Here is a 21,386-nt window from a genome sequence, read left to right on the forward strand (position 1 = left end):
CAGCTGCCCTCACCCCCCCAGACTGGCCACCCATATTTCTCCATCTGCCTGTGGCCTTAGAAGTTCCAGCAACTGACCGCTTTCTTAGCATCTCAATAAAAACCTTCAGGGGCAGGGACTCTGATGGGCTCACCTCGAGTCAGGTGACCACCTCTGAGCCACAATCAGTGGAGTCAGCTGTCAAAAGTGGAAGCAGGGGTGGGAGGACAAGCTAAATGGCTTCACTCCAAGATGGCAGCTCACACACTGGCCCTGGAGATACGGAAGATCCACCGGTACCACCAACCGCGCCCCCCCAGACACAGACCAGTGACACGGAGTGTTAACTATTCCTTTATTAGGTGGTGAGGGGAGTGGGAGCTGTACAACACAAGGCCTGGGAACTTAGCTACACAGGGATTGTGGCCAGAAGCCACATTACAAAAATAGCCTAAAAATACTTCTATTCTGCCCCGGGGCTGGGCCAGGGGAGTACCAGGGGTGGGGGGGTGCCACACAGGTGGTTCCTTCCCTTCCTAGAGTCTCATATTTACAGGGAGACAAGGTGAAACGCACACATCTCCCCCGATCGTCCTGTTCTCACCAGCCACTCCCACCCAGTTCTCCAAGGGAGTAGCCCAGGCTCTAGGGTGGGGGGACCTGGGGCGGGCTCTGTGGGCCAGAAGGGTCCTTCCCCGGCAAAGCTATAGAACAAGTTCCATATGGAATGCAGTGAAGTGAGGGAGGCAGGATAGGAAAGAGGCTCCCAAGTCTCACCCAAGCCCTGCCCCGGAGGGTACGTCCAAGGGTGCCTACGTGGTACACACCAGGGTTGTGTACTCGGTACACAGGATCCCGGTCATGCCTGTGTACTCGGTACACAGAATCCAGCTTGGCCGAATGGGCCCACAGACTCAGCCCCACGGGGGCACTGGGGGGTTTGCAGGGGCAGGGAGTGTCTCCATATATATATTTTGTAAAAAATAATAATAATAATAAGTTTGCTTAAATGAATTTGTTTCTATACAAAATGTAAAAAAAAAAAAAAAAAAAAACCATAATAATAATCCACTCGTGTCAGAGTGTAAGGACAGAGACCAGAGAGGGCGGGAAGGGAAGGCGGGGAGGAAGAATGGGGAAGAGGGGGATACAGGAGGAGGTCCCAGGCTCTTCACAAGGCCCAGAGGGCGGGGGTCAGCACACACCCCCTATAAATAAAGGAGGACTGAAAAAGCCTAGGCTGGTGACCCATCTCAGTCAGCTTCAGGGGGGTGGGGGGGCTTCAGGAGGGTAGGGGAAGAGAGAAGAGAATGGAAAGGTCTAAAAAGAAAGGGAGTGAGAGTCAGGATGGGATGTCTGTCCGGCCCCCCAAAATCCAGGAACTGAAGAGCCTTCAGGCCAACACCTGCCTCTTGGGGGTGACTTCTGGCTGGGGCCCCAGCTGGGTCTGGGCCTGAGCTAGGGGGCCTGGGACGGAAAGGGGGAGCGGCTGGGCAGGCAGCGCCCCAGCGGCTGTGGCCGTAGGCCCCGTGGCAGTGGCTGGGCTGGGCGTGGAGTCCGACCAGTCTGAGAGCGAGGGAGGCGAGGGGCTGGCCCAGTGCTCAGGGGACTCGGGGGATGGGGTCAGGTAAGGGTGCTCGCTCGGGACCCTCAGGAAGCGAGCCTTGGGGGGGCTGCCATGGGTGCCAGCTGCCGGGTACTCCTCGCCATGTCCCGCAGCCGCCAGATAGGGCGGGGGCCGTTCCTGGGGGGACAGGGGGGTCCCAGGATTCAGCAGCTGGGGCCCTGGCGCCAGCGGCAGCAGGAACGAGGGGCCTGGTGGGGCAGGTGGAGGCAGCCGGGCCCAGTCGAGGGGAACAGCCACGGGGTTCAGTAGACCCAAGCTGAGCACGCAGCCCCCGGGGGGCTGGCGCCCTAGACCCGCCCGGCCCGCACCACCAAGCTGAGCTAGGGACACGGCCGTGGCAGTGGCTGCTGCATAGGGCCCTTCGAGGGAGAAGCCACCAGGGGACGCAGGGGGCCCACCGAAGGGCCGCGGGGAGTCCAGCGAGTCCACAGGCGACAGTGTGACCGAGCTCTCAGCCAGGGGACCCGGGCAGGCCAGCGTCAGCTTCTTGCCCCGTCCCCGGGTGCCCTGCGGCCCCAGCCCCGCCTTCCCTGGTGGCCTCCGGCTCTTCTTGCCCCCTGACTGTGCCACCTTGAGGCCAGGAAGGAAGGCCCCTGGGGGGCAAAGGAGGGGCCCCAGGCCATGTGGGCCATGAGGGCTGCGGGGCCCACTGGGCTGGTCCAGCAGGCGCACGATGTCCTGGTGCAGCCGCTCCTGGGCCACATCCCGCGGCAGCCTGTCCAGGTGGTCTGTGATCTCACGGTTGGCAAAGTGGTCCAGCAGCAGCTTGGCAGCCTCGTAGCTGCCCTCCCGGGCGGCCAGAAACAATGGAGTTTCCTCCTGAGGGGGTGTGGGGCACAGAACCCACCAGAGGTCAGCGTCACGAGAGCCAGGACTAACTCCTGGCCAAGGTCTCTTAGGCCCCTGGTGGACACTGAGAGCCAAGAATTCACACTCTCCAGCCCAACAGACTTGGCCAGAATCCCAGCTCTGCTGACAGAAACTGGGCAAGTGATCTTAAAGCACTTTCATCCAGGACCTACTAAGCACCACGCCTCAAAGCCAGGACTAGGGTAAGGAAAGTAAGGTACTCTCTTTAGACACAACATTTAAGGGGTGTCAAAAACCAATCATCAAAATAAATGATATTTTAATGCATTACTTTTTAAATTAAGAGTATTGCAAAAAACACATAATGAATAAAATATCAAAATGTCAGATAAGGACAGAATCTACCCTGTGTCCCTCTAGGCCTCACTCTTCCCATTTATAAAGTGAGAAGAGTAATTCTACCTTGCTGGGGTTTTAAAACAATGATCATAACACTTATGTTTTACTGAGGATCTGCTAAGCATTTTACATATGTTTGATTTCACTGAATCCTCAGGAGACAAACGTGTGGTGGGTACTAGTGCTTCCCCACTTCAAGATGAGGACAGTAAAGCTCAGAGATGTTAAGCAATTTGCCCAAGTTCACACAGCTTTTTCCTCTGACCCTGTTGGAGCTTGTTAGGTCCAAATCCTACACTGAAACCTGGCTGCAGGCAAGATAAATGCCCCCACTAACTTACCCCACCCTGCTCTTTGCCACATTTAGGGAATTGTACCAGGGCTGACTGCCTGGTGGGTCAAGGGCTGGGGCTCACCTTGCTATCCTGCATGTCCTTGTTGGCTCCATTTTTGAGCAGGGCCAAGGTGGCGTCCACATTGTTGACCGCTGCTGCCCAGTGTAAGGCTGATTTCCCTGGGGGGTGCGGGAAGAGAGGTCAGGTTAGGACTGGGTTCATTTGCTAGGATCCCATGGCAGAGGGAGGGGAAGTATCCAGAATATGGCCTTTTAGGGGGGTGGGCTGGGCGGGGATCTGCCATGAGTATCTGACCATGTGTTTGGATCCATGTATGTGAAGACCTGTGGAGTGACTCTTTCTGTCCAGGGAACCTACAGTGTGTGACTGTCCATAAGCGGGGGGTACTATGTGGGGCGCTGGTTGTAGCTAGAGCTGGGCTTGTCCAGTGCAGTAGCCACCAGGCACATACTGCTCTTCAGGTTTAAACTAATTACAACTAAACAACATGAGTGCCAAGACCACTCGATGGGGAAAGGATAGTCTTCTCAACGAACGCTGTTGGAACAATTGGCTCTCCACATGCAAAAGAATAAAGTTGGGTCCCTACCTCACACCAAATACAAAAATTCACTCAATATGTACCAAAGACCTAGATGTAAGAGCTCAAACTATAAAATATTTATAGGAAAACATAGGACTAAAACTTCATGACCTTGAATTAGGCAAAGGATTCTTAGATATGATACCGAAAAACAAGCAACAATAACAAGAGAAATAGATATATTGGACTTTACCAAAATTAAAATGTTTGTGCTTCTACGTGAAAAGAAACCCTATAAATGGGAGAAATAGTTATAAACCATATGTCTACTAAGAGACCTAAATCTGGAACATATAAAAAACTCAAAACTCAATAATAAAAAGACAAAAACCCACTATGTTAACTATACTGGAATTAAAAGAATTTTCTTAAGTGATCTTCCCTTTTTTTTTTTTTTAAGATTTTATCCATTTATTTGACAGAGAGAGCACAACCAGGGAGAGCAGCAGGCAGAAGGAGAGGGAGAAGCAGGCTCCCTGCAGAGCAGGGAACCCCATGCGGGACTCGATCCCAGAACCCCGGGATCATGACCCAAGCTTGAGGCAGTTGCTTAACAAACTGAGCCACCCAGTCACCTGGAATTAAATTTTTTCTTAAAGATTTTATCTGTTTATTTGATAGAGAGAAAGAGATCACAAGTAGGCAGAATTGCAGGCAGAGAGAAAGGGGGAAGCAGGCTCCCTGCTGAGCAGAGAGCCCGATTCGGGGCTCAATCCCAGGACCCTGAGATCATGACCTGAGCTGAAGGCAGAGGTTTAACCCACTGAGCCACAAAAGCACCCCTAAAATCTTTTAAAAAACAAAAAAGACCCCAAAAAATGACCAAAAAATTTTTTTAATGGGCCAAGGATCAGAATAGACATTTCTCCAAAGAAGATCTACAAATGGGTAATAAACACAGGGAAACACGCTCAATATATTATCCAGCAGGGAAATAAAAATCAAAACCACGATGAGATGCCCATTCACACCCACTAGGAAGGCTAGCACAAACGACAGACAGTAACAACTGTTTGGGAGGACATGGAGAAACTGGAACTGGAACCCCCGTCCACTGCTGGCAGGGGCATCGAACCGGGGCGGGCGCTATGGAAAACAGTCTGGCCACTCCCCACGAGGTCCAACACAGAGTGATCACATGACCACACGACGCACCCAGCAATGCCACTCCTGGATTTGTACCCAAGAGAAATGAAAACATACATCCACACCAAAACATGAACACGAATGTTCACAGTAGTGGTAGCCAAAAAGCAGAAACAACCCTAATGTCTGTCAACGGATAAACCGATTAACAAAATGTATATCCATACAACCGAATAGTATTTGATCATTAAAAAATTAAAAACAGGGGCGCCTGGGTGGCTCGGTGGGTTAAAGCTTCTGCCTTCGACTCGGGTCATGGTCCCAGGGTCCTGGGATCGAGCCCCATAGGGTTATCTCCCCAGCAGGGAGCCTGCTTCCTCCTCTCTCTCTGCCTGCCTCTCTGCCTACTTGTGATCTCTCTCTGTCAAATAAATAAATAAAATCTTTTAAAAATTTTTAAAAACAAATTAAAAGTATTGATCCATGCTACCACACTTCATAAACCTTAAAAACATTACACTGAGTGAAAGAAGCCAATCAAAAAAAACCACATATTATTTGATATCCCTTATAGGAAATATTCAGAGTAGGCCATCCATAGATAGAGAAAGTACATTTGTTCCTGGTTGCCCAGGGCTAGGAAGACAAGATTGGAGGGGGTCAGTAACAGTGAGAGCTTGAGTTCCAGGTGATGAAAATGTTCTAAAATGTATTGTGAGGACAGTGGCACAACTATGTGATTATATGAAAAGCCACTGGATGTTATACTTCCAATGGCTAAATTGTATGGTATGTGAATTATATCTAAATAAAGCCTTTAAAACAAGAAAAAGGAAGCAGAACAAAGGTTAAAAAATTAAATAAGGGTGCCTGGGTGGCTCAGTCAGTTAAGCATCTGCCTTCAGCTCCGGTCATGATCCTGGGATCCTGGGATCAAGCCTGGTGCTGGATTCTCTGCTCAGTGGGGAGTCTGCTTCTCCCTCTCCCTCTGCCTCTCCCCCCACCAACTCATGCTTACTCTCTTGCTCTCTCTCTCTCTCTCTCTGTGTGAAATAAATAAAACCTTTAAAAATTTTTAAATGAAATAAGACATTTAACCCTTCATTCACCCTAGCCACATTTCAAGAGCTCCAAAGCCACCAAGTGTGGCCAGTGGCCACCACAATGGATGGCACAGACCAGGAATATCTCCATCATCATGGAAAGTTCTATTGGACAGCGGTCCTCCAGAGCCACAGTTCTCAGCTGGGGTGATGTCCCCACCCAGGGACATTTGCCAATGTCTGAAGACATTTTGAGTTGTCACAGCTAGGGAATGGAGTGCTGCTGGCATCTAGTGGGTCAAGGCCAGGGATGCCACTTAATATTCTACATTGCAAGGACAGCCCTCCTCGCAAAGAATCATTCAACCCCAAGTGTAAATGGTGCAGAGGTTGAGAACAGCAGCTCCCAAGGATGTTTATGAGCATCTGAGTGTGTCTGCAGCTGTGTGAGATCCTCCGGCCATGAGGGCAGGTTGCTGTGAATCCACTCGGGCCAGGACCTGGGCCATCAAGCCACCTCCACAGAGGTAGGTAACACCACGTGTGGATTTGGCTAATTCAGAAACATAATATGCCAACTGTCCAGCAGAGGGCAGCAGAGTAGGTTCTTCTAACAAAACAGATGGAAATGACGTGCCTTGGGGAAGGCAGCCTTTTTCTAAGTCACTGAGATATCCTATGGGCTAGGGGACGCCATGAAAAAAGAAAAAAAAGCATGTGAGTTTAAGTCCATGTCAAAGCCCTCATATGTGAGTTTCAGTGATTGGGTCTCAAAGTAATTCACATAATTCACATAACATACATGACAGTCGGGGCCCAAGAGACACCCTCTAAAGCCTCCACCCACTGCTATTCCCCACAGCTTACCGAGCTCATCCACGGCATTGACATCAGCGTGGCTGGCAATGAGCTCTTCCACCATGCCCTCCACCGCCAGGCGGGCTGCCAGGATCAGGGCCGTGGAGCCATCTGCCATGCGGGCATCCAGGTCTGTGGAGCGGTTCCGGATGAGAATCTAGAAGAGAAGGCATGCAGAAGGGAGGGTCATGGCATTAACAGAGGGACCAGGAGCATCTCTAAGTCCCCTGAATTCCCCAATCCCCACAGCCCCTAGACTCCACAAATTTTGGGAAGCAGCTACCTGCCAGCCACCATATATTGCCACTTCACAAATGAGAAAAACAGAGCTGTATTTTGCAGGACGAGGGCTCAAACCCAGGTCTGATGCGTGTGCCAGCTCCAGAGTCCAAAAGCGTTGGTGCATCTCACCTGGAACACACCCTGGGCATCCGCAGTGACAGCAGTGTGCAAAGGAGTGCGCCCTGAGTGGTCCTGGGCATTGGTGTCTGCCCCCGCATCCAGCAGCCGCTTGGCTGCATCAGCCCGGGCATAGCGGGCAGCCAGGTGCAGGGCCGTCTCGCCTGTGCGGTCAGTCCGTGCCCCAAGCTGGGCTCCCTGACAGATCAAGTCTGAGATGATGCTGGCTGATGTGTCTTCTGCCTCATCCTCCTCGGTGGGCATTGGCTCCAGGGCCCCCCCCACAGAAGGAGGCCAGCATCAGTGGGGTGAAGCCATCTGTGGGGACCAGGAGTCTGTCACAAGGGAGGGCACAGGGACCTTTCAGGGAATACCACTGAGGACACTGCATTAGGAGGAAATGGGACACATGGGAGCACAAGAGGGTATGGAACGTGCACACACGCACACACACACCTGTGTCAGGTACCCCAGAAGCCAGCCCCGTGATTTGTCACGGGAGGGGATCCAGGAAGCAGGAGGGGATCCAGGAGGGAGGGAGGAGCAAGCCTTCAGCCTCAGGCAAATTCCCAAGAGGTTAGGTCAGCCTGATCCTGAAGGGGGACTCTGGAGGCTGAGCTGTACCTCAAACTGCTCGAGGCGAAAGAGCTGTGCCTTTCCCACGCCCCCAACCCACCGGGTAAGAGCCACTCCAGGGACATAAGATCCCAGGCAGCTCAGACCCTGGTAGCTTGAGGAATTTCAAAAGAGAGCCACAGGAGCAGGCCGTTTGGAACAAAAGCAAAATGAGCTGGGGGAGAACTACCCTGAAATGTGGCAAAGACGGATCCAAGAGGATCGAAATAATGTGATCTGCTACCCTCCGCGTGAGCATTTACCCTGGTTAGGGGAGCCACGCGCACCCCATTCCCCACCCTCCAGCCTTGGATAGCGCTAAACCCAGTCCCTGGATCAAAGAGAGCCTTTAGCTCCGCCCCTTGAATTCATCTGCATATTCCAGCTCCCGGAGCATACTGATTAGCTGAGGGCTGGGCACGTGACTCTAGCCCATCCAATCAGAAGTCATTCTGGAACTTTTGCCGGTGCCGCTGGTAATACAGGTTTTATAAGGCTGGTGAGGCTTGTGTCTACTGCGCCCCCGGGAGAACGCCTCCGCAGGCTGGAGCCGGGGGCCCTGCGTCCTGGACCCAAATATCCATGACGCTTCTGGTTACAAGAGCCAGTAAATCCCTTGTTTTACTTCACCTAGTTTGAGCTGGGCTATTATCACTCACAACCAAGAGTCCTGATTAAACACACCCCCACAGACGCACGCTGGACACAGCCAACTCTCCCCAGAACGCAAACCTAGATGCAACTTTTCACAGCAGGACGAGGAAGGGGCATCCTTGGCGGGGAGGCCCCGTCACTGACCTGGGCCTCGCACATTGACATCCATGCCATCGGCATCCACATCGCCCTGCGGGGGTGTCAACGCCATGGCCGGCGCCACACGGATGTCGGCAGCAACCAGGTGGTGTTGGGTCCACTGGCGGCAATCCACAGTATCCTCGGCCCCCACACCGGGCTCCTCTACCTGGAGGCACAAGGACCAAGGCTCTCACAAAGAGTTGAGAGAGATACAGTTAGAGGGACAGTCTGAGCACCCTCACAGGTTCCTCTCATGGAAATGCACTCACAGTCCCAAGATACCATGAATATCCTCCTTCTCTTATACCTATGGAAACAGGAAAGTGACATGCTGGAGCTCAGAACTCATCAAAGGAAGAACAGGGATTTTTTTTTTTTTTTAAGATTTTATGTATTTACTTGAGAGAGAGAGCACGAGAGGGAAGAGAGTCAGAGGGAGAAGCAGACTCCCCGCTGAGCAGGGAGCCCAGTGCAGGACTGGATCCCAAAACTCCAGGATCATGACGCCAGCCGAAGGCAGTCACTTAACCAACCGGGTCACCCAGACACCCCAGAAGAAGAGGGATTTTACTCTGGGTTGGAAGTGGGGACGGCTAGGAACCCAAGATGGGTGATCAAGGAAGAGACAGAGAGCATAGCACCTGTCAGAACACACCTGTCTATACACGAGACATAACACACCTAAAATGAAATTAGGGGAACAATATCATGACAACAGTATCAAGAAGAATATAATATTTAAAAGTAAATTTAACAGAAGAAATGCAAAACTTGCATTCTGGAAGCTATAAATCACGGGTAAAAGAAATGCAGGGGCGGGGCTGGGTGGTCCTTCACGAATCAATTTTAATCTGAGAAAAGGGTGATTGGGTGGGAGAGAAAGAGAAAATCAAGGGAGATGCTCTGGGTACCAAGTGGGACTCCTACTCAGTACCATGAACATGAACATAAGGTATCAGGACAGAACAGTTATACACAAATGTACTGATTTCCCTTCAAAAGCATAGCACCTGGGCCCCTGGAAGAAGCTTGATAAATTTCAGACTCAGGGTCCAAAAGGCATAGTGATGTTATGGGAACAGGACGGAATATTCTTAACTAGCCTACCAGGACATTTAAGAGCCTTCAGGGGGTGCCTGGGTGGCTCAGTGGGTTAAAGCCTCTGCCTTAAGCTCAGGTCATGATCCCAGGGTCCTGGGATCGAGCCCCACATCGGGCTCTCTGCTCTGTGGGGAGCCTGCTTCCTCCTCTCTCTCTCTCTGCCTGCCTCTCTGCCTACTTGTGATCTCTCTCTGTCAAATAAATAAATAAAATCTTAAAAAAAAAAAAAAGAGCCTTCAGGAACCAAACACAGCCTGATCAAGTCAGACCCGCGCTTAAGGACCCAGGTAGAGAGTTGAATTTCATGGAAGGGGAAAGCCAGATGATGGACAGTTGTCTCATCCTCCCTGACCCTTTCTGGTTAGCTGTCCCTCAGCTGGCAAATCACACTAGAGCTCTGAGCATCTCATCAGCAAAGTCAGGATAATGCTGTCATTCTGCAATACAAAAATGTCATCAAAAACATATTGTGGGGGCGCCTGGGTGGCTCAGTGGGCTAAAGCCTCTGCCTTCGGCTCCGGTCATGATCCCAGAGTTCTGGGATCGAGCCCCGCATCAGGCTCTCTGCTCAGCAGGGAGCCTGCGTCCCCCCCACAACCTGCTTCTCTGCCTACTTGTGATCTCTGTCTGTCCAATAAATAAATAAAATCTTTAAAAAAAAACCATATTGTGCTTAAAAAAATATATTGCGCTATCTACTTAATATCCACTTTGGGATCAGAACTAAAAAAAAAAGCCTGAGGTGAACAGATTTCTTCAGGTGTCAATTGTAATATATGTCTCCATTTCATGAACATTAAAATCTAGGCTGGGGATGCCCGTGTGGCTCAGTCATTTAAGCAACAGACTCTTGGTTTTGGCTCAGGTCACAATCTCAGGGTGGGGAGACCAAACCCCAGGATGGCCTCCATGCTCAGCCCGGTCTGCCTGAGATTCTCTCCTCCTTGTCCTCTGCCCCTCCCCCACTTGTGTGTGCACACTCTCTCGCGCGCGCTCTCTCTCTCATAAATAAAGGGGAAGGTAGGCTGAGAACTGCCTCTAGGCAGGGAGAGGCAGCTGAGAACTGAGGTGTATATTAATAGCTGCTTTATAGGGTCCTCATAAAGATGAAATAAGATGCTTGTGTGTGTTCAAGACATTCAGCAAGTAGAAGGAAATGCTAGCAGGAACCTGTTACAGACAGAACTGTGCTCCCCCAAAAATCATAGGTGGAAGCCCTAACCTCCAACGTGACTATATTTGGATGTGGGACCTTTAAGGAGGTAATTAAGGTGACACAAGAGCATAAGAGTGGAGCCCTAATGCAATAGGATTGATATCTTTGTAAGAAAAGGAAGAAGCACCAGGGCTTTCCCCCTCCAGGCCCACAGAGGAATGCCGTGTGCAGACACATGAAGAAGGCAGCTGTCAAAGAGCCCAGAAGAGAGCTCACCAAGAACCAACCCTGCCGGCACCTTGACCTTGGGACTTCCAGCCCGCAGAACTGTGAGAAAATAAGGATCTGCTGATAAGTCCCCCAGTCTGTGGTATTTCATAACGGCAGCCCAAGCTAACAAAGACCCCACGGGTGTGGCCCCAGCAGAGGACATGGTGTTTAAAACCCTCTAGGAGCACTTTTGGCCTGCACACCTGGACAGAGTTGGACCCAGCAGAGAGAAAGCAGAGTTGCTCTCTGGGCCGGAGGCTCCCCTCCAGGAAGATCCCACCTTGGCCTGGGAGCAGAGGCCTGGTTAGAGAGGGGCAGGATGGGGCGGGTGCCATGACTGTTCCCCAGAGCTGGGGAGAGCAGAGATTCCCCCTGACTCTCCCCCTGACCATCGGGACCACCACCCAGGACCCTGAGGGCAGGAATCAGAGAAAGGGGGCACAACCTTCAGTCGCTTAGCCTCTGGGCACTCCGTATCCATCCAGTCTGTGGCCACCTCCCCCATCAGACTCTCACTCTTGGCCATGTTCCTGTGGGGACAGTTGAAAGGGGGTAGGATAGAGGAGACAATGGGGACATGCTACCTGATAGGAGGGTCGGGGGCGGGGTCAGAGAAGAGCTCCCAGAGGCCAGGTCTGAGTCTGGGTCTGGGTTCTGGGGTCCTGGGTCAGTAGGCAGGGTCAAGATACAGGGTCCAAAGAGGGGATGCAGGATGAAGTCAAGGTCACAGTGGGGGGTAGTCAGAAGTTATGATGGGTGGCAGCCAGGGTCTTAAGGTAGAATTGGGCAAGGAGTGGGGTCAGGGGTCAGGACAGTGGGCTATGAAATAGATGAAGGTCCCAGGCATGCAGCAGGGATTACAGAAGATGACATCAGGAGTCATGAGGATGGAGTTATCCTCACCACAGGTGAGAGATGAAGCCAGGATCAAGGAGGTTGTAGTGAGGAGTCAGGAGGTCATGGGGTCACAGGGGAGGGGTAAATTCAGGGGTTAGGTCAGGGTGGGGCTGGAGGTCTTGAGGGACACATCAGGGAGTTGGAGGCGAGACCCAGTGCCAAGGTCAGAATGAAGTCAAAGGTCAGCGTGAGTTAGAGCCAGAGGTGGTACTGGGGGGCCATAGAGGATAGGGCCATGGGTCAGTAAGGGATTGAGGTACAGACAGGGATCATGAGGCCCACAGTCGTGTGGGAACAAATTTGAGTATCACGGTGAAGTTCGGGAGGCCAGGATCAGGGCAGGGTCACGGTGGGGTCAGAGTAGGGTTGGGGTCAAGGAAACAGAGATACAGGAAAAGGAGTCGGAGGGTCATGAGTCCAGGGTGGCCCCCAGGGATCACGGAGTCAGTCAGTGGTTAAGAGGATGAGCCCTGAGGTCCTGGCTGGAATCTGAAATTAGGGTCTGCTTGGGATAAGAGGTCAGAGTCAGGCCACAGGGGGCTCAAGGGCTCCCAAGCGCCCCCACAGGCACGGGGAGCAGCCAGGTTCCTTACTTCATGCCCAGTGCGTCTTGGCCCACAGGCTCCCGCCGGCCCTTGTGGCCAGCAGCTACATCCTTGTGGAGCGCGAAGCCCTCGGGGAACCACAGGGTGCTGTGCTCACGCTTGCGGCGGGCCACCATGACCCCCAGGATGAGGATGACCAGTAGGAAGACCGCGCTCGCAGCCAGCAGGGGAAGCAACGGCACACTTGGCTCCGGCAGCTCCAGCGGCTCCCCTGGGGGCGGGAAGCAGGGGGGCTTGAGCACAGGCCTGCCCCCCCCCCCCTGCGGAGCCCCAACTCCACCCTCATCACCCACCAGGCCGGGCCTCACCCCGCACAGCCCGCAGCGGGTACGGGAAATCCAGGCGCTCCACGGCCGACAGCGCTCCCAGGTAGTCGGCCGCGCTCTGGGCATCGGGGAAGCAGTGGTCATTCTCGGGTGACTGCAGGCACAGCCGGTTGTCAATCTCCAGCATCACCACAGAGCTGCAGGGATGCGAGGGAAGGACAGGCAGGTTCCATGGCGCACCTGCCGTCAGCCAGGCCCGGAGACCCAACCCCGGGGCTCAGAAGAGCCCTCTCCTCTCACCATGTTGTCAGGGCACACATGTCCCCAGTCTGGCACCGAACCCCACCAACGCCCCGAAACCAGTCTTGCTGTGGCCACCAGGGTCCCCTGACCACAAATCCAGTGGGCACTGTTTTTCACATCAACATCTCTAGTGGATGCCGTCAGGGCACACCCAAGTCTCCAGCTTCTAACAGCTGACAGCCGCCTCTTCTCCAGGAAATGGACCTCAGCAAAGTGGCGACCTCTTCACTTGGGAGGTGACACCCCTTAGGGCAGCCCTCAGCCTGGGACTGGCTGATACAGGGTGTACACAGTGGCCCTCCGGTCTCAAGGGGGCGACTGACTAGGGGTGTTATTTGTGCTCTAGAGCTCCCTGAGGAATTACACCGAGGCCAGACTGAGACCCCTTCCTGCCCCATCCTGCTTCCCTCCTTCCCTCTCTCCTGAGAGCACCCCTTCCTTGCGGCACATACGTCTGAATCCCCATCTCAGACTCTCCAAACTTCCTCTCACCTTGAGATGCCATTCTAGCTCTCTGGCTGCTCCCTCTACTCTTTTGTGAGCTGATTTCCCTCAACCAATCCCTGGGTCTCTGTGTCCCCAGGTCATTCTTTTGTCTCCACTTCTTTGAGTACCTCCCAGGGCTTCAACACCCTTTTTTCTTTCTTATCTGTGTCTTCAGCCTTGCCTGTCTCCTGGAGGGGGGACCTCTACAATACCCCAGACTCCTCAGATTCTACAAGCCTATGATCCCTGTTTATCACCCTGTGTCCTTTTCTGGGTGAGACACACACCCCTGCCCCCACTGCCCAGAGACCCTATCACCACACCCAGGGAGCATCCAGGGACTGGTAGGTCAGCCAGACTCCATCCACTCCCCCACGCCAGCTGTCCCCGTCAGAGCCCCTACCCTCCATCTCTAGAATCCAGCCCTCCTTGGCCAAGGGCCCCTTGCCTGCTCAGAGGCCACACCTCCCTTCTGGCCTCCCTCCCAGGCCACCCTCAGGAAAATTCTGTTTTCCATTTCTTAAAAAAAAAAAAAAAAAAAAAAGCAAAAACTACACATGCCCTTAACCACTCTCCACTCTGCTCTCCAGAGGACCCTTTCTGGTACCCAGAGGCACTTCTGTCACATCTTGGGGTGGGGGGGGGGGCACCTGCACATAGTGGGTGGAGGCCAAGACCGCTCCTGCTGAGCATCTGGTAGCACCCAAGACAACCCCCTCCCCAAGCAAACAATGACCCGGCCCCAGATGACAGAGGTGCAGAAGTTGGGACATGCAGGTCACATCACCAAGAAGGCTCCCCAAGATGTTAAGGGAAGTGAAACCCATAAGCCCCGAGGAGCGGGGACCCTCCCCTCCCAGACCAGCACCCTCAAGGGCCCCCGCGGCTCTTCCAGGGTGCAGCACGCACCCGATCACCTCCGGGGCCAGCTCACGCCGGTTCCGGGACTCGGAGCCAGGACCCGGCCTATGGTAAGGGAAGACCATGGCCTGGCCGTTCTCGTCCAGGCGGAAGCGCAGCGAGGTGCGCAGGATGCCGCTGAGCCGCTGCAAGAAGTCGGCGCTGGAGCGCAGCAGCTCCTCGGGCGGCAGCAGCACGGTGAGCACCAGCACGCCGCGGGCCAGCAGGGCGGGCACCTCACCCGCACAGTCCAGCCCATCCCAGCCGCACTCCTCCGTGTTGCAGCCCTGGTCACAGCGGCCATCAGCAAAGTGGTCCGCACAGTACTTCTCATACACGGGGCTGGGGGAGGAGAGGAGTGCGGTCAGAATCGTCCAACACCCCCGCACACGCGCCAGAGAGGACCCAGACTCCAGAGACACAAGGGGGACAGACGGTGAGAGCACAGATGGCTCGAATGTATCCGATAGGTGTCAGGCCTTCTGCAAACCCAGCCGTTCCTTCAGTAACTAGTAGCAAATAACTATGGACAGATGCCTGCTGTAGGCATCCAGAAATATGCCCACCCAGGGACAGCAGGCATTCCAGTGGGCAGAGACAGACATTGAAAGAGATGAATGAGCAGCAGAATACAGAGCATTTCAATTACACATCAGAAAAAGCTGAATATAAACACACACATATGCAGGATACTATAGGAATTAAAAGCTAAGGAGGAAAATAAAGCTGGGGAAGTATTGGAGGAGGCCAGGGAGGAGCTCACTGAGAAGGGACTGCTGTTGGAGTGAAGGCTTGAAGGAGGTGAGGAAGGAGCCATGTAGCTTCCTAAGGGAAGAGGATTCCTGGCAGAGGGAACAGCCAGTGCAGTGCAAAGACCCTGAGGTGCAACCAAGCCTAAGGTATCTGAGAAATGGCAGAAGCCAGGGTGTCTGGAGCACAGTGAGTGAGGAGGAAAGTCGGGGTAATAAAGACAGGGAGATAAAAGTGAGGGAAGCATTGTAGGCAGACAGAGGGACAAAAGAGGCAGAGCAGAGGGATGGACAGATGAGGTCCAAGAATGGACCAGAAGAGGTGTAGACAGGGACACCTGGGTGGCTCAGTCAGTTAAGCATCTGCCTTCAGCTCAGGTCATGATCTCAGGGGCCTGGGATCAAGTCCCCCATCAGGCTCCCGGCTCATCAGGGAGTCTGCTTCACCCTCTGCCCCTCCCCTCCCCCCAGCTTCTGCGCATGCTCTCCCTTCTCTCAAATGAATGGATAAAATCTAAAAAAATCTTTAAAAAAAAAAAAAAAAAGAAGTAGACAGACATTTGGGTGTGCTGAGGGACGAAAGGAATTCACGGATGGACAGAACAAAGTCCAAAGATGGACAAACAGGACATGGGGAGAGGCAGATGGAGTGCACAGGTAGAAAGAAAGACACAACATGGACAGGTCATGTCGTGTGTGGTTGGAGGGACAGAGAGCAGTGGCATATGGATGGGCAGATGAGCCGCACAGACAGACCAACAGCACTCAGACGGGCATACAGGGTCCACGAGGAAACTGAGGGAGAAGGAGTGGACATCCTACGGACAGTCTAAGGATGGACTGACATTAAGCCAGTGAAGCGGCAGAGAGAGAGGCGGGGCCCACAAATGCGCAGGTGGGGCCCACGGACGGAGAAGACACAGACCGGCGAGCGGTCGAACGGGCCGGTCCGAGGGACGACGGACAGACAGACAGACGGAGGGGCTCACTTGCAGGTGCGCTCGCGGCCGCCGGCGCGGCAGTCGAAGTTGTCGTAGAGGCAGGCGGGCGAGCTGCAGGCAGGGTCGCAGCGGCTGTTGTTGAAGAGGCGCCAGCACTGCAGCGCCGCGCACTGCCGCCAGGGGTCGCCCACGCTCAGCGAGCAGTCGCCGCCGTCCCAGCCGCAGCCCGGGCTGTTGCACTCGCGGTCGCAGCGCTTGTCCCCGCTCTTGGCCTCGCAGGCGGCGCTCGGGCACAGGGGCTCCTCTGGGGCCTCGGGCGCCGCCGCGGGCGCCTCGCACCTTGGTCCGGCCCAGCCGGGCGCGCACGCGCAGCGGAAGAAGGGTGAGAGCGGCGCGGGGCGGCAGGAGCCCCCGTGGAGGCACGGGGAGGCCACACAGCTGGCGTTGGAGGCCCCCGGCGGCGACCCCCGCGCGCCCCGGCAGGCGGGCCCGGATAGTCCTGGGGGACAGGCGCAGCGCGGCCCACGGACCGTCTGCTGGCACGGGACGCCGGCCGGGCACTGCAGCTCCCGGCAGGAGCGCGCCACCCGCTCGCAACGCGGGCCCCAAAACGGCTGGGGAAAGAGAGGGGAACGAGGGATTTGGAAAGGTGGAGAAGAGAGAAAGGAGACGATAGGGGGTCAAGGCTTCGGAAGGTTGAGCCTCCAATCTCCCCAGGTCGCGCCCAACCTCTCCCCTAGCAGAGAAGCTCCTCCTTCCCCTGGAGGCCATGCCTCCAAACCTGTGCCTCCCCCAAACACACACACACACACACACACACACACTCTCTCTCTCTCTCTCTCTCTCTCTCCAGGTATTTTCAGTATTTCTCAGGAACCCCCTTCCCTTCCACCTCTTCTCCCCTAAAGCCACGCCCTCCAAAAAGGCCATGCTCCCACTCCTCTCCCAGAGACATTGATGTGACCTACCGGAATGCAGTGACAGGTAAATGTCAGCACACCCCCAGGGCCTGGGCTGGGACGGCACTGGCCTCCATGCTGGCAGGGCTGGGACTCGCAGGGAGACAGGGCAGTCTGACATCGGGTACCTAGACAAGCAGGAGCTGGCGAGTCAGCCACAGGGTAGGAACAGAGGCAGGGTCCCAAGGCAGCCGCCTCGCTTGCTTACCTGTGAAGCCTGGACGGCAAATGCAGCGGAAGCCCCCGCCTGGGTCCTGCAGACAATCCCGAGTGTGTGCATCGTGGCAGGCACCCGGGTGACACTCATTGATGTCCGCCTCACAGCGCAAACCAGTGTACCCGGGGGGGCAGGTGCAGCGGAAGCCCCCCACCAGGTCCACGCAGGTACCATTGTGCAGGCACCGGGGGCCCTGGTCCAGGGGTGGGCCTGGGCCACAGTCGTCCTCATTAATCTCACAGAGCACGCCTTGAGGAGGGGAGGATGCGGGAGAAGTCAGGAAGGGACAGAGACCCAGCCTCCCATCCTGTCCCCCAACCCTGGCCCTGGCATACCCAGTGTTCCTGGGGGGCAGGAGCAAAGATAACGGGCCACAAGGTCGATGCAGAAGCCCCCATGCTGGCAGGGCTGGGAGGTACACTCATCCACATCATCCTCACAGCTGTCCCCTGTGTAGCCAGCTGGACACTGCAGCGATGTGAGACAGGGACCTCTAAGCCCAGAGGGACACAGATACTCCCCATGAAGACACAGAGATCACAGAACAAGAAGACCTACAGTCTCATCCAACACAGAGAAGCATGGCCCGTGTACAGAAACACACACATGCACACACACACACACACACACACACACACAGTACAAGGAAACACACCCAGTCACAGAGGGTTAGAGACACAGCCAGTGCAGAAGGACACACACACACAAATGCACAGAATAGACACACAGGAGAAACATCCAGATGTACCCAAGACACATACAACCAGAGATGCACTGGGACACCAGTACATGCATTCACACCCAAAGGGCAGGGTACATTGAAGAATACAGAGATACATCTAGGAAACAACCGAAGACAGAGGCACACCCAGACAGACAGAAAGTCTCTCAGATTAACCAAGAAATACACCCACAAGATTATACCCAAAGACACAAAAGCAAAAACCAGACATGCAACACACCCACACCAGGTCACAGACACACAGCATGACTAGCTCCCCTCTCCCCAAGTCTGGGTGCCCCTTACCTCACACACATAACCCCCCATGTAGCCTCGGCAGGTGCCCCCATGCTGGCAGGGCTGGGCTGAGCAGGGGTCCACCTCCTGCTCACAGTGGCTGCCCGTGCGGCCTTTTGGGCACACGCAGTAGTGGGAATTGTCCTTGTCCACGCATTGCCCACCTGTCTGACACAGCTCTTCCAGCCGCACCCCTGAGCAGAGGAGAGCAGGGTCAATCACGTATTTGCCCCTTCCTGACTGCATCGCTCACAGCATCACCAAACACCCCTGCTGGCATCAGTCACCAGGGTCTCACACACACCCCATTGGGTTGTCAGCCCTCCAAACTGGCACGGTCTCAGACACCGTCACACAAACACATATCCACACCTTTGCTGTCCACCCTAGCTCAGTCACACACAGCTACCTCATCCCTGCTACGATGTCATCCCAGCTACCTCATGGTGACAGAGGCATCCACCATCCTGGCACTGGCCAGCTGCCCCACATTACACATCCACAAAAACTCAGCCACACACCCCATCCCGCCCATACGCTCTGCCATAGCTTTACTGGGCTCTTGTTAGCAAGAAGTATGTGCACACACACCCTCTGGAGCCCCACACCCCGCCTCTGTGCTCCCCCTCACCCATCTGGGCTGCGGCCTCCCTGCAGGGCAGACTCCGGATGTCACAGAGGCGGCCGCTCCACCCCGGGGGGCAAAGGCAGTAGAAGGTGGCCCCGGTCCGGGCACAGCGACCCCCGTTCTGACAGGGCGCGCGGCTGCACCAGTCTACCAGCGTCTGGAGGGGAAGCTGTCAGCGTCAGCGCTCAAGGACCCCGGAGGAGCCGCACCCCAGCTTCTCCAGGGTCCCAGGCAGGCCCCTACCCTAGACCAGCCCTCCAAATTCCTCCCGCAGGCCCCCGGTGACGCCGCCCACCTGGCACTGCGCGCCAGTGAAGCCCTCCGGGCAGGTGCAGCGGAAGCCAGGGTGGGCAGCACTGCAGATGCCCCCATGCAGACAGGGCCGAGAGAGGCAGGGGTCAGCCTCGTGCTGGCAGTGTGCGCCCGAGTAGCCCGGACGGCACTGGCAGCTGAACGAGTTCACGCCATCCACGCAGGTCCCACCGTGGAAGCAGGAGCTGGAGGGGAAGTGAGGGATGGGTCAGGCTCCGCCCCCATGCAGGCCCCGCCTTCCTGGCCCCTCTCCGCGCCAAGAGGGCACTCTTCTGTGACCCCCCCTACCCACAAGAAGCTGCAGCCCTAGCAGAGGTCCCTCCCCTTCCTGTCCCTTAGCGCCAACTTACCAAGTACTTCAGAGCTAAGGTGGGAGCCATGTGGAGGCCCCGCCCTGACCTGGCCTCGCTCCTTTCGGGACCAGAGTCCCTAAGGTGACCTCGAAACAGACGCCCTAACCCTTCCCGGACACTGCTCCATCACGGATCAGAGCTGTGAGGTGCGTTGCAAGCCAAGAACCCTCTTCTTGCCCCCACTCCTTCTCATGTTCCAAACCCCATCCCATTCTAGGGTCCCCAAGCTCCTAGTAGGGACCCCACGCACCTGGGGCTGCAGTCTGGTAGATCCTGCTCACAGTGGAAACCTCCATAACCAGGTGGACAGGTGCAGGTAAAAGAGGCCACGTGGTCAGTGCATGTGCCTGGGCCACAGGGGCTGCTCAGACACTCGTCCACATCTCGGGCACAGCGGGGACCAGCGAAACCAGGAAGGCAGGAGCACGAAAAGGAGCCCAGGCCATCCTGACAGGAGCCACCATTCAGGCAGGGGTCTAAGGTCCAAAGGGAGAAGCCCTGGTCATACACTTCGCCCCCCATCAGCTCAACCTGACCCAGCCAGGCCTTTCATAGAGGGAAATCAAGAGGAAACCAGGCTTAACTGGGAGGGGCACATTTGGTCAGAGGGATCAAATTCTGTCCCCTCTGTGGCCTCATCCCCTCCCTTATCTGGAAGCCTCACCTATGTGCAAGGAAGAGAGAGATGGGGGAGCCAAAAGGTCCCTTTGAGCTGCCAAGCACATGCTGCTAGATGTGTCTATTTAATTCCTGGGCACAGCACAGAAGGCCTCCAGACCTGTGCTAGCCAGTAGAGTGGTCATTGGCCTGGTGTATCTAGTAAGCCCTTGACATGTGGCTGGCCCAAATTGGGATGAGCTATAAGAGTAAAATAAACACTAGATTTCTGATTTTGAAGACTTCATATGAAAACAAAAAAGAATATGAAAGATCTCAATAATTTGATATTGGTTACATGTCAAAATAACATTTTACATATAAGTTTAAATAAAATATATTCTTAAATTTAACATCTTTTTTTTTTTACTTTTTCAATGTGGCAACTAGAAAAATTTTATGTGTATATGTGGCTTACGTTATTGGCCTCTCAGACAGTGCTCCCGGAGCACTCACTCAGGGTCTATTATGTCATACTTTCCACATAATGTTAATTTGCTTGTTGCCACAGGCAGCCTATGGGCTTCAGACAGACCTGTGCTTAGATCCCACCTCATCCCTCTCCCTTCGTGACCTTGGGCAAGCCACCTAACCTCTTTGGGACCTTGGTTTTCAAGAATAAAATGGGGAAAGTGAGAGAAGAGTGAACAGGAAAGCTCAGGGCTGAGCACATAGTATGGGCTTGAGGAATGTGCTCTCTAGAGCAGCTCCCCCCACCCCGGAGTCTCCCCTGAACTCACTGGGGTCACAGTCATCGATGTCCTGGTCACAGGAAGGCCCACTATACCCCCTGTGGCAGGTACAGCTGAAACTCCCCTCCAAGTTGGTGCAGGTACCGTGGGAGCCACAGGGGGAGGGGCCAGCACACTCATCCACATCCTGCTGGCATCGTGGGCCTAGGGATGAGGAGCAAAGTAACATCCAGGGTTAGAGGGTGCAGGGCAGGGCCTGAGAGTACCTGGCCCTCAGGAAGAACGGGAAGGCTGAGGGGGTGAATACAAGAACAAGCTTTGGGGTC

The 21,386-nt window shown here is 54.8% G+C and overlaps 1 protein-coding gene across 1 annotated transcript in view; it reads right to left on the reverse strand.

The window, feature by feature from the left end:
* Positions 1 to 317: 317 nt before the first annotated feature.
* NOTCH3 (notch receptor 3) overlaps positions 318 to 21,386 on the reverse strand; it is a 33,456-nt gene continuing 12,387 nt past the window's right edge. Inside the window, 19 exon segments of the mRNA XM_032867480.1 lie at positions 318 to 2,425; positions 3,232 to 3,329; positions 6,751 to 6,898; positions 7,153 to 7,422; positions 7,424 to 7,458; positions 8,554 to 8,716; positions 11,523 to 11,607; positions 12,568 to 12,790; positions 12,888 to 13,042; positions 14,544 to 14,876; positions 16,273 to 16,838; positions 17,193 to 17,311; positions 17,392 to 17,649; positions 17,736 to 17,868; positions 18,428 to 18,612; positions 19,050 to 19,203; positions 19,342 to 19,543; positions 19,962 to 20,187; positions 21,109 to 21,264. Of these exon segments, the coding sequence (XP_032723371.1) occupies positions 1,373 to 2,425; positions 3,232 to 3,329; positions 6,751 to 6,898; positions 7,153 to 7,422; positions 7,424 to 7,458; positions 8,554 to 8,716; positions 11,523 to 11,607; positions 12,568 to 12,790; positions 12,888 to 13,042; positions 14,544 to 14,876; positions 16,273 to 16,838; positions 17,193 to 17,311; positions 17,392 to 17,649; positions 17,736 to 17,868; positions 18,428 to 18,612; positions 19,050 to 19,203; positions 19,342 to 19,543; positions 19,962 to 20,187; positions 21,109 to 21,264 (4,562 nt within the window). The 3' untranslated portion in view covers positions 318 to 1,372.

Source organism: Lontra canadensis, unplaced genomic scaffold (assembly GCF_010015895.1).
Source record: "Lontra canadensis isolate GAN:19392208 unplaced genomic scaffold, GSC_riverotter_1.0 scaffold35, whole genome shotgun sequence".
NCBI classification, from domain to species: Eukaryota; Metazoa; Chordata; class Mammalia; order Carnivora; family Mustelidae; genus Lontra; species Lontra canadensis.